General features: G+C 43.2%; 1 protein-coding gene across 4 annotated transcripts in view; it reads left to right on the top strand.

Annotated features, from left to right (window-relative positions):
- The first annotated feature begins 824 nt into the window (after positions 1–824).
- The window catches only part of LOC101168426 (anoctamin-4-like), a 144,186-nt gene continuing 132,957 nt past the window's right edge, over positions 825–12,053 (top strand). For 2 of the 4 annotated variants that reach the window (XM_078941688.1, XM_078941686.1), the window contains exons 1-2: positions 827–1,130; positions 5,355–5,426. In XM_078941688.1, the coding sequence (XP_078797814.1) occupies positions 944–1,130; positions 5,355–5,426 (259 nt within the window). In that variant the 5' untranslated portion in view covers positions 827–943. Of the gene's footprint in view, positions 1,131–5,354; positions 5,427–12,053 lie in introns of all 4 variants that reach the window. The other 2 variants (XM_078941689.1, XM_078941687.1) reach the window with 2 other exon arrangements.

Raw genomic sequence — 12,053 nt, 5'->3', positions numbered from 1 at the left:
CATGCTGCATGAAAGAAAAACCAAAACAGCTCGTGAGATGGCCAGAACAAGAAACCTGGCTGTGGACTCATTTGTTAGGACGTTTGCTCAAAAAGAACAACAATGCTGGGATGACTGAGATAAGCCATGCTGTGTGTTCAGAACAAAATAAACTAAAGTGACATAAAAAAGACATAAAAGACAAAAAAAAAAAACTCAACAGGATAAGTAACTAAATAGATGGAAAACTTTAAAATATGTAAGTAAAAAAGTGACAAAAAATACATCAAAATAAATAAAAAAGAAAAAGAAGCTAAACCAAACTTAGAAATAAAGAAATAAATAAAAGTGACACAAAGTATGTAATATAGAAATAAGTAAGATGCTAAACAAAACAAAAGACAGAACAGAGATGGACAGACAGACAGGCTTTAGATAAATAAATAGACGTAACTAAAAAACACTCGCTCACTCAAAAAATAAATACATTCAAATATATAGGCTAAACAGGGCAGAAGCCAGTGTCACATTTGTGCCTGTCCCAAGCCGGGGTAAATGCAGAGGGTAGTGTCAGGAATGGCATCCTACATAAAACCTTGAAGAAAAGTCAAGTGGATCACAGGAGACAATCATTATAGCACAGTTTTTGTGCATTTTAGGGGTTTGGAAGGATTTCACACCCCAATCTCTTAGTGTGCCCAAACCTGCCCCCCTGATATTCTGTCTGCACCCCCAACAGGGGCTGGCTGGGTCTGTCCCTGCTCACCGCGTGGCTCATGTTGTTTTTTGGTTCTAACAGCTTGCCATAGCTCCTGACACATTTTGTTTCTTTCCGCTTGCCATACAGTACACCCTCAGAACTCGCGTGCGCGGTGGGAGGAGCTAACAGGATTGTGGAGCGTCCCGGCGCGCGCCAGGGCCACATGTGCAGGTGAGGAGGAGGAGGAGGAAGAGGTGGGCGAGGATGCGGGATCATGAGGCAGCGGCTGTCATGGTCCACATGGCGAAGGAGGCCGGGAGCTGCAGCAGCCTGGAAGAAAACCCGGAGACGAAGCTGCTCGGCCTGCAGTGTCTGGATGAGGGTCTGCGGGTCTGCCCGGCGGAGAGCCCGCGCCGCTGCAGCGGGACGCGCCTCTCCTCCGGATCAGCAGGTAAAGACACTGCAGCTGATGCAAAAGCAAGCCCCAAATGAACTGTAACTAGGAGGAGGAAAGGTAACCACAACTCCAGCTGATGAGCAAACTCTAGATAAATAATCTTCTTTTTCTTTGGGATCATTTCACTGCAAATTTAATGAAGTCAGAAATACAAGCAGAGGGGCTTTGTTTAAGGGTTCCGGGGGTGTTCAATCATTTTCATTCAACAGAATATGCATGCTGCTCTGGAGCTGATAAGTTCACCTGCTGACCCTCAGTAATTCAGGAAATAAATCAAACCTGCAGATGTCCAGACATGAGGGCAAAATGAGATCATGTTGCTGCTGCTGCTGCTTTTGTTTGCAGAGAGGAAGAACAGCTGGGAGAAAGACTTTGAAAAACTTTGAAAACATCAGGGGACCTGCATTAAAAAGGCCTGTTTTTATTCAAAGTTACGTTTAGGAGTTCAAACCCAAACTTCTTTCTCTGCTGAATTTCATTTTCCGCTTAGAGCTTCATGCCGTTCACGAGTTTCAAAGTAGTTTCAACTGACCTGGACAAAAAGGAAAATACCATAGATACTTAAATCATATGGATGGAACATTTGCCAAATTAAGACAAAACATTGCATATTTTTACCCCTTTTTAAAATAAAGAAACTATTTTTAAAGGGCCTATATCATGCAAAATCAACTTTTTTTGAGCTATTAAGTGTTTTATGATGTTCGTTCTTCATGATTAAAAACCCCAGAGTGGGATTTTGATCCATTCACGCATTTCTCAGCATTCCTTTAAAAAGCTGAGCTTTGAGCACCAATTCATGAAAACAAGCGGGTCCTCACATTGTGACATCATAAAGTGGGAACCGCCCCTTCCAGGAAGAGTCTGCTGTGCCAGCTCCGCCCCCAGGCTAACAGACACACCCACTTTCTCCGTGGAGCTAGCCGTCATCGGCTAAACTTTTTTATATACATATATATATATGCACATCCGTCTTTGCAAAAGTTTGGATGATGTTTGTTTTCGTGGGCGAAACGCAGACACGCTGCCGAGGCCGGCTCTAGGATGACGCCATAAAATGGGCGGCGCCCACAAGGAGGGAAAGGCGGAGCCTCTGAGATCAATTCTTCTTACCTCCTGGTATGAAAAGAGCTGTAAAAATAACTCATATTGCATTAAAAAAATGGTCCTTTAGTGTGGTAAAGCTAATATATGATCAAATATATGGATGTAGTTTACTCTGAAAGGCTTAAGAACAGCATGATATAGGCCCTTTAAGCCTCAGTCTCATGCACCCAAATGGGGGCCTGACCTGCACAGGGGCTGTGAGTTTTTAGGTTGTCTGGGCCCGTGGAGGGGCGCAAAGATTAGCAGCCGTATCTTAAGAGGAACGCAGGTGTTTTTCCCTTGAGGCTCGTTCCAAAAAATGAAACATTTGTATGAAACTTCTGCGTCTCACCTACTTCCCCCTTATTTTTACCCTCACGTGCTGTTTAATGCTCACTACGACCTGTTGCTCGTAGCATACCTTAGGGGAAAAAAAGTGCACACGACCTTAATAGATTTTGTGCCACGTCCAGGTTTGCCTATCTTTTGACAGCCTGTATCCACCTGTAAAGGTTGCTGCCCCTACAGCTTTATAAATCAACAAACAAATCATAAAGATATGTTTTTCTTTAGTTTAGAACAGAAATGGCCATTTATTGTTCAGTAAAAACGTTCCAATCCTAAAATACTTGTCTTTTTGTAGTTTATTTTTCTAAGCACCAAAGTGTAAAATAAATATATAATAGTTATAATCATGATTAGGGTTGGGCGATGTCCCCTAAATTGGCCGTTGACGATGTTTGCTGTCAACCATCGGGATGGACGATGAAATCGTCAGGGGGGGGGGGGGGGGTATTTTTGCATTTTTCGTTCTTATATAACTGCTATTCGTTATTTTGCTTTTTTCATTTTTTCATGGTTAATCCGCGATGATCCAGTATAAACTGAGGGAAGTGACTTTAACAGAAAAAGTAACAAGCAAGATAGAAAAGAAGTAGTCCGCTCCCGCACTTAACTGGCGGAGTGGACCGGCGGAGTGCGGATTTACAGCTCTGTGTTTGATGGGGGGGGTACATGAGCGGTATGTGTGGGAGATTTAAGACTGCGATCCGTCCCGCAGCTCTAGGGGGACGAGCTATCAAACTCAGAACCGGGTCTAAAAGTGTGTCTGAGCACTGCTCAGATCGTCAGCAGACACACAGCGGTTTAAGCATCAAAGCAGAAATGTCGCTCAGTCCTTAGAAAACATTCAAACAATCACGTGGATTTGTGTTTCCAGTCGTGTCCCGACTAAATAAAGGCTGATGTTATTCACAGCATGCAGCGCCACCCAAAGCTAATGTTGTTAGCCCGTGTTAGCATACTGCTAATCCTGGCTACGTTCAGAAAAAGCACTGACCACACGGATTAAAATTCAAATGATGAGCGAACAGGTGTTTCATAATAACCGTAACATTATTAAAAGCACGTTTAGAAGATCATCTCGTATTTTACCGAGCTGACATGTCAATATATATAGCCGCTCGGCGCTGTTATCGTTTTGTATTGAATTGTTATATTCAATAAAGTTTGGAAAAAAAGCCGCTCGGGGGAAGTTGTATCCTCTTCCGGTTTTCAAACTGCGCATGTGCGAATGAGTTATTCCGACCGAAATTGTGACCTTAGTGAACGTTTTTACATTCTGAAAACATTTTTCTGGGCCCATCTACACGGTTGGATTCTAATCCGACCATTGATCCCATCAGGATATTTTGTACATGTAACCGCGGCTTATGGTGTCGACGCGCAACGTGGCGGGGGCGTGGCATCACGATGGTGGTCTCTCCATCGGGATGTCAGTCACCCATCACGATGGACGATGATATCGTCCATCGGCCCAACCCTAATCATGATCTCATTATGCTAAAGGATGCGTCTAACCCAGGGGTCGGCAACCGGCGGCTCCGGAGCCGCATGCGGCTCTGTTATGCCTGTGCTGCAGCTCTCTGTGGTTTCGTAAAATAACGATCAGGTTCTAAGATTGTTGTGGTGGCTTTAACACCGTTGGGTGGTGCGAGCGGGGAGGAGGACACATGAAAAAAAAGAAAAAGAAAGAACAATCTATTTCCGCGTAAGTTTAATGACATTTACGTTAGGGCACCTCTGCTATCCTGTCCACTTGCTGCTATGATGACCGTATGTTGTCTGTGCCGAGGGGGGGGTTGCACAAGGGGGGAAAACAACTTGGAGCTGCAGAGGATGTGAACAGGTAGAAAGGTGGGGGCGGGGCTTAGAGCCCGCAACAAAGACAGAAAAGTATATTCAAGGTTGTGGAAAATGGACAAAAGATCAAAAGAAACAAAGAAATACTTCAATAAATATCCTGACAGCATTTTGAATCAATACAAGTATCGCCAATTGAACTGTCGCGATATACCAGGGAAACGATTTTTTTCTGACACCCCTAGTGTTGCGGCTCCCTGTGCTTTCATTTCTGTGAGAAACTGATCCAATTGGCTCTTTGAGTGGGTAAATGTTGCCGACCCCTGGCCTAAGTAGACTAACAGTTGGTATGGAAAAACTAAACTCTGATGCCTCCAGACCATCAGATCTTGCAGGGTTAAAGTTTCTTTTTGATTTTCTTTTTTTTTGTTCCTCACTTTGGCTTCAGCCTGAACATTTCAGATCCCACTTTGGATCTATTTTCAAAGCGGTCTTTTAGTTATGATGATGCAGTTTTTAGCCAAAATCGAAAAACCTTTTTGCTTTTTTCTGGACATTGCTTCAGCAGAGCGGCAGGAGTTCAATAGAAATTCCCCTCTGAGTTGTGGGCGGGACTATTGGTCCTTGCGGCCCGCCCAGCGTATTTTCTACATCACAAATAGTTCTTTTTCCAACTGCTCCTTATTCCCAGAAATTGGAATGAAGAAATACTCAGTAATGCAGTTTGAAGCATAGTTCTCTTCATATATGTCCTCAATCCCCAGAAAATGTGTTCAAAACACCATTCTGACCAGAGTGGGTCTTTAAGTTGTACTTTTCTCCATCCACCTGCTGCAGCATTTGGTCCAGAAGCTTTTCACACACATTTGAAACCGATGAAAATATCCTTCCATATATATGTTTTTTGTTATATCTGCAGAAGTATGTTCTAATATGTTCATGATTGTTACGAAGGGACATTGATTGTTCATGTATCTTTGCTTCTCACAGACCATGAACCCAGCAGCAGCAGCCACATCTCCTCAGGAACCTTTTATAGCTGCGTCAGTCAAATCACTATCGGTAAGTGTGAGGCTCAGCTGGTGGTGGAAACGCTCCTGGTGTCTTGTTGTTTCTGCACATTGTCTTGTGATTAAAAGATTGCGTGAGTCTGATCTCCACCTGCATGAAGCTGTTTGCTCGTATATAGTGGCGCTGTAGTTGTTCAGCAAAGGTTATGGTGTCCTCGTTCATTTCTCACATCACAGAAAAGCCATTTTCGACACAGACACCAACAAGTCGGAATTCAAATTCGCTGCTGTTCGCGTTTCTAAAAGTAAGGTGCTTTCAGGGGTGGGAGGAGCTACAGCTACCCCTTTTTCCCACAAAAGTATAGGAGGAAAAACTGTATTAATCAGCTTCTCCTCCATGTTAATTTTTTGACTCCACCCACTGATCACGCCCTCAACACATCACTTGTGTTTAAACAAGCCAGGAGTCTGCTGAAAACAATCGTGCCCGATCACATGGTTGCACACTCAATCAAAATCGGATGTTGTAGCCCAATCAGGGATCAGACATTTAATTCATTGCAATCATGATCAGTGTTTTATATTTCAAACTTATTATTCCAGACAAATACTCTACTACAGGGGTCGGGAACCTTTTTGGCCGAGAGAGCCGTAGACGCTACATATTTTTAAATGTAATTTCGAAAGAGCCATACAATAATGTAGTGTCCCTTTCCCACACTGAGGCATGGAGACTTAACCTCTTTTAAGGTTCTTTATTCTGGTTACTGTAGACCGCAACAAACGCCGCACAATTAATTCAGCAACTCCTGAATCTCTCCCGCCGAGACGAGAGCGCTTCTACCAACTTTATATTCCCCTGCTCCCATTTCCCTTATTCGGCCCATAGCTGAACCCCATTGGTCCAAACTACCTAACAACAGGCTGAGCGACAGAACTGAGAGCCAATCAGTTCTCTGCTTGATGCGTTCATTGAACTCCAGAACTTTTAACGCGGCCCAACAGCCATCCAACTCAGTCCGCGACAATATGTTTAAAACTAAATATACAAGTGAATTTGTGCATTTGATGTAATTTCAACATTTATAAAGTACAATAAGTCTGTGGATTCTTTTTAATAACATTGTTATGCTGTTGCTAATAAATGATGAGTATTTCTCGTGGTAGTTTTGCTGATGGTCTAGTCTGGTTGATACGTGGTGAGTTTCTGCTTCACGCAGGCGTTGAGACTTTAAACGTGATCTTAGGTTAGTATGAATATTTTGTAGATGTGAGAAAGACTGCACACATGCAGACCTGGAACCAAACACACACACACACGCTTCAGTGAGTGACGGGCAGCGGGTTTTACGTTTTTACAATCCCTGCGCGGTTCACCTGCTGCCTGTCCCCCCACCCCCACCCTCTGCTTTCTCCCTCACACATCCCATCTCCGCAACTGTGCGCTCTTTCTCAGAGACGGGAGCGCGCAGTTTTAGACACGGCAATTCACAGGTTTCCGGCTGGTACAAACTCTGTGAAATAATAGATAATAGTAAACTGATAATGCTGGCGTAGATTTTTCTCCCCAAGCACCGATACTACTGCGCGCCTCTGGCATCGCATCGCGCCCGAGAAGGACTGGTCTAATGAAAAAAAAGTATAATTAAAGATTTGTCTGCGAGCCACATGTGACCATCAAAAGAGCCATATATGGCTCGCGAGCCATAGGTTCCTGACCCCTGCTTTACTAGAAGTCTGCATCTCATGGACAGATCACCACAATGTACTGCGGCGCTGGTTTGAGCAGGAGGGGCCAAAATCAGGTCATTAAAGCAGGATCAATAACTTTAAAAAATGTTTTGAACTGACAGCAAGTGTCTCTATTGGGTCGTCTTAACGCAAAGAATGAACTAAAAAGACCTTTAAACAGAAAAAAGATCAGGTTTTCGTTTTGTTTCTTTTTAAGGAGAACGGCGCTCTCCTGCTGCCGACAGACAGACAGAGACGCTGCAGCTTCAGGAAATGAGGATTTAACCCCTTAAGACTTTTTTTAAATTCTGTTCTCAGGGATCCAGTTAAGCAGAATGAACTACTGTGGTAAGAAAACTCAAAATGTGATGTCCACGCATGTGGATGCCAGGTCTGAAGAGGTTAAAATACAGAAACCAATATTCTCCAAAAAATCAAACCGAAAGTAATAAATGGTTCTATTGATATGAGCTAGTCATGAATATTTGTCATCATCTTTCTGTGACAAAAACACTTTTGAAAGAATGTCATCATCGATTGTTAAGAATTTTTAATGAATATAGGAATCACGTCTGATAAAAAAAGTTCTATAGTTTTAAAGATACTAAAGTCATCGAACTTTCTCACATGACCAATAATCTAATTATTTATACTAGTTGCACCATTTTTACCTGATTGCTGAAGCTACTTTTTCACAGAAGTGCTCTGTGTACGGGTTACATGATAAAAGGATGTTGATAAAATAAAAACAGGGAAAAAAAACGGGATCTGTTTATTAGATTTGTTTTTTTTTCAACGTCATTCAAAAGTATCGGATTGGACCTTGTATCGGCAGATTCTCAAAATAACATGGGCAACATGTTTAGCGGGTTGGCCAAAGATGGAAGAGCTGGCGGTTCGAACCCCGCTTTTCCTCCCGCGTGGCTGCACTGGTGTGTGAATGTGCATGAATGCCAGAGGGGCCGCATACTGGCAGCTGTGCATCAGTGGCTTACCACCACCAAGTATGAATGAGGAGTAAAGGGATAACGGAAACACACTGTTAGCGTCTGGAAAAGCACCGGAAAATCCAATCCATTAAATGACTGGGATATTGGATCAGGCCCAACAAAACCTGATTGAGCCGTCCTCAAGAAACAGCAAAACTGTGATTGTCTTTTTCTAAAAGCTGCAGCCGTCAGCAGGAAAACGTCTCATTTAGTTACTGAAACATGATTAAGCACAGAGACCAAAGAGGCACATGCAGACAGTGATTTGTACTCAATCTGCTTCACAGTAAACAGTGGGGGTGTAACGGTACAATAAAATTTCAATTCAGAATTTGCTGATGTCCTTTTTTGATGTTATATTATATTGATTATTTCTGAGTGTCGTTTTTGCTGCCATTTTTTCGGTACAAAAAGGCAGAAAAAATTTATTGCAAAATGCATTTATTGGTTTTATATAACAATAAATAAAATTGACCCATGTAGGTGATCTGCTAAATAAAATAATACAACTATTATCTGTCAGGAACCCAAAGCTTTGGTTAAATAATCTTATAATCTTGTAGACCTAACTGTTACAGTCGGGTGATGCCGTTCTAAGTGCGTTAACAGATCAGATGTGTTACTGTTGCATAAGCTTTTCTTTGTGTAACAATGTCGACACACAGCATTCAACTTATCCAACAGTCTTTTTCCTTCATGGATGGTGACAACAAAGCCAAAGTGTTCCCACACAGGAGAGCGTAGGGAGATGGGGGGGGGGGGGGGGGGGGGGGGGGGTCCTCACCTCTGGCCTCACGTCTGCGTCAGCCATGCTGATACTGTTGACATGCTCACGGTCACCTCCCTCACCTAATAGCTGTTGAACCTGAACTGCAATGACGTTTCTGACCGTGGTCGGAAAACGCAGAGGAGATCCTCTCCAGGGTCCAAGGCGGATCTTCCTTCGGGGGTCCACTTCCCCGTTCAGGACCCTCAGAGCCTCCAGAGCGGGTTAATATAAGAACCAGTCTCCGTTCTTTTGGAGGAGACTAACATTTTTTATTACTGTTCTGACAAACTGAGCAACACACCCTGAGTGCGCTCACACACACGCTGTTGCGCGGTGCGCTCTGCCCCCCCCCCCCCCCCCCCCCCCCGTCCTGCCCCCCCGTCCTGCACGCACGCAGACACCAACTCATTATCAGACACATGCTTCAGCACCCTCATTCCACAACATAGCGTCTCGGCGGAAACCCACGGTTAACATTAGTTCCGCCTTGGCGCTAAGTTAATACGTTTGGGGGGGGACAACAACAACAACATAAAAAAAGGAAAAGTGAACCGAACCAAAATTGCCGCACTGAAACGGTTCGGTATAACTACGTGTACCGTTACATCCCTAGTAAACAGTAGCTAAACTGTATGTCCTACCGTGCCTGCTTCTTCCTCCAGGAATAATCTTTTTCCTAAACCCACACTGCTGAACAAACCCACAGTTTTCAAATGTCTTTTTGGATGATGAAGAGCTGTTGTGGACTCCATGCATGTCCTGAATCGCTGTCTGGCTGCATGAGAGGGACAGATATAGCAGCATGATAAATACAGGCAAAAACCGGTTCCACGGCCCAGCTGTGGGGAAAACAGGCTCAGTGGAACAGACAACATTAATTCTCTGCCGCCATTCGAAGAAATAGTTCCAACGTATCAGTCTAAATCCTGGAATGAACGGTTAGCAGATGGATCATCCCAAAGCAGTGACAAATAGGTCGTTTTATTGGCTTTAACTTAAAAAGCATGGCTCCATAGTTGTTTAGTAAATGTCATATCTGTAAAGCAGCACATTCTTCTACATGCTGTTGTTTGTCTATTTATATGCTTATAAGAAAGTTGATGAGGTGCTGAGTAAGCATTTTGCACAGGGGCAGATGTACACTCTTCATTAGCTTTGATTTAGAAGGAAAGACTAAGTCAGCATCATTGCTGGTTTAAGTTACCATCCATTCGTCTTCTTCACTCCCTTTTGTCGTTTAGAAGATTTACTTCCACAGCAAGATGAGGTTTTCTCTGGTGCCTTCTTGTGCTTTTCCGGCTTTTCCGGTAACTGAACTCCGGGCCACAGCCTCACCTCTGTAAGGATGCTGGAGAGTTGGTCCAGTCTTCATATGTTCTGTGGATTCTTAACCATCACTCTCTTTCTCCAGTTGCTCATCCCACATGTGGCTGGGCGTCGAGCTATGAACACATTTTTTTTTAAAAGCGAATTCGCTGCGCCGCAAAGGAGAGACAGCCAAAGCGGATTTGACACGCGAATCGGGTTATATTGTGTTTCTTAACTTTATGTTCAACAGGGATCCTAAAAAAGCTGGAGATCTGAATCAGAATCAGAAATCCTTAAATATCATTGTTACACAAGAACCTTGTCACAACGATAATCCAGGGGGGTATTCCAGAAAGCAGGTTATGCTAGTTACCACGGTACGTTTGAGGCTAAGGAAGCGGATAACCTGTGCTTTCGGTTCAAAAAATGGAGGTATGTTTCAGGGTATGTCAAGTTGCCATAGCAACTCAAGCTCTGAACATAACCTGGTCTGGAGCAGGTTTAGTTTAAGGTTATTAAATATACATATATGTAATATACATATATGTATATGTACATATATGTATATGTAATATACATAAAACTATGGATATATACATATATACAGGACAGACCAAAAAATCTCATTCATTTGAATGAGAAGCTGTGTCCAAACTTTGGGTTTGTACTGTACATACCTACATACATGTATTGCACATAACCATTATTTGGAACATGGATGGTATACAGTTAGTATTTTTTTTTTCTTTGTAGGGTTCATATTTTGTTTAGGAGGTTGACTGCTCTGGGGAAAAAACTGTTTTTCAGTCTGTTGGTGCGTTGTGTGTTCTGTACCGCCTGCCTGACGGTAGCAGTAGGAACAGGTGGTGGTTGGTTTGGGGGGAGACCTTGATCATTTGTTTGGCACTAAACCGTGTAGCGAGGACTGGCGATGTCCTCTAGGCGGGGCAGGGGGGAGCCGGTGATTTTCTGAGCCGAATTGGTCAACCTCTGCAGCACTTTCCTGTCTGCGGCCGAGCATCCTGCATACCAGGCTGTGATGCGGTACGTCAGGACGCTCTCTGTGGTGGCTCTATAGAGGATCACCAGCAGCGTCTTCTCCAGGTTGTTCCTCCTGAGTATTCTCAGAAAGTGGAGACGCTGCTGGGCCTTCCCTACTGCTGAGGGGTCAGAAATGTTCCAGATAGACAACAAAAAAAGAACGGATAGTGAAATTATAATCATTTTATGTCAGTTTAGCAGCTGCCACACCCTGGTACTTGGTGTCAGCAATTAAAGTCTGAGGTTTTAAACCTAGCAGAGGAGCTCCGTGAGGTTTGCAGTGGGAGACTCCGCCCACAGATATCCAACCTCTGAAAGACTCCTGGTGAGAAATTTGATACTAAACTTTGTAAACGTGTCACTGCTGTGAGGTGTGTTTGAGAAGAATTGCAAATGTACCGATACAATTCTAGACTTATTTATACAGTAGTTAGGTTTTTCTCTAAATTAACTACTGGGATGTGATAAAAAATTCTCTGCCTAAAGTCAATTCCTTCAAAAACAGAAAACAGGAAAGCTTTTTAAATCAGTGTGTGTGCAGGGGAAAACTGACTAAAAGACCCTCTCAGATCACATTCTGATCTATTTTCAAACTCTTCCTTGTGGTCTTTTATTTATAGTGATTAGGGTTGGGCGATGTCGCTTAAATTGGCCGTTGACGATGTTTGCTGTCAACCATCGGGATGGACGATGATATCGTCGGGGGGGGGCTATTTTTAATATTTCGGTCTTATATAATTACTATTCGTCATTTTACTTTATATATTTTATTTCCCAACTAATGACTCATCCGCGATTATCCAGTATAAACTGAGGGAAGTGACTTTGACAAAAAAAGTAA

This window comes from Oryzias latipes, chromosome 23 (assembly GCF_053564925.1).
Source record: "Oryzias latipes strain Hd-rR chromosome 23, Olatipes_Hd-rR_3.1".
Taxonomy (NCBI): Eukaryota; Metazoa; Chordata; class Actinopteri; order Beloniformes; family Adrianichthyidae; genus Oryzias; species Oryzias latipes.
Note: the sequence above shows the minus strand (reverse complement) of the source record. Positions and strands in the feature narration are given on the sequence as shown.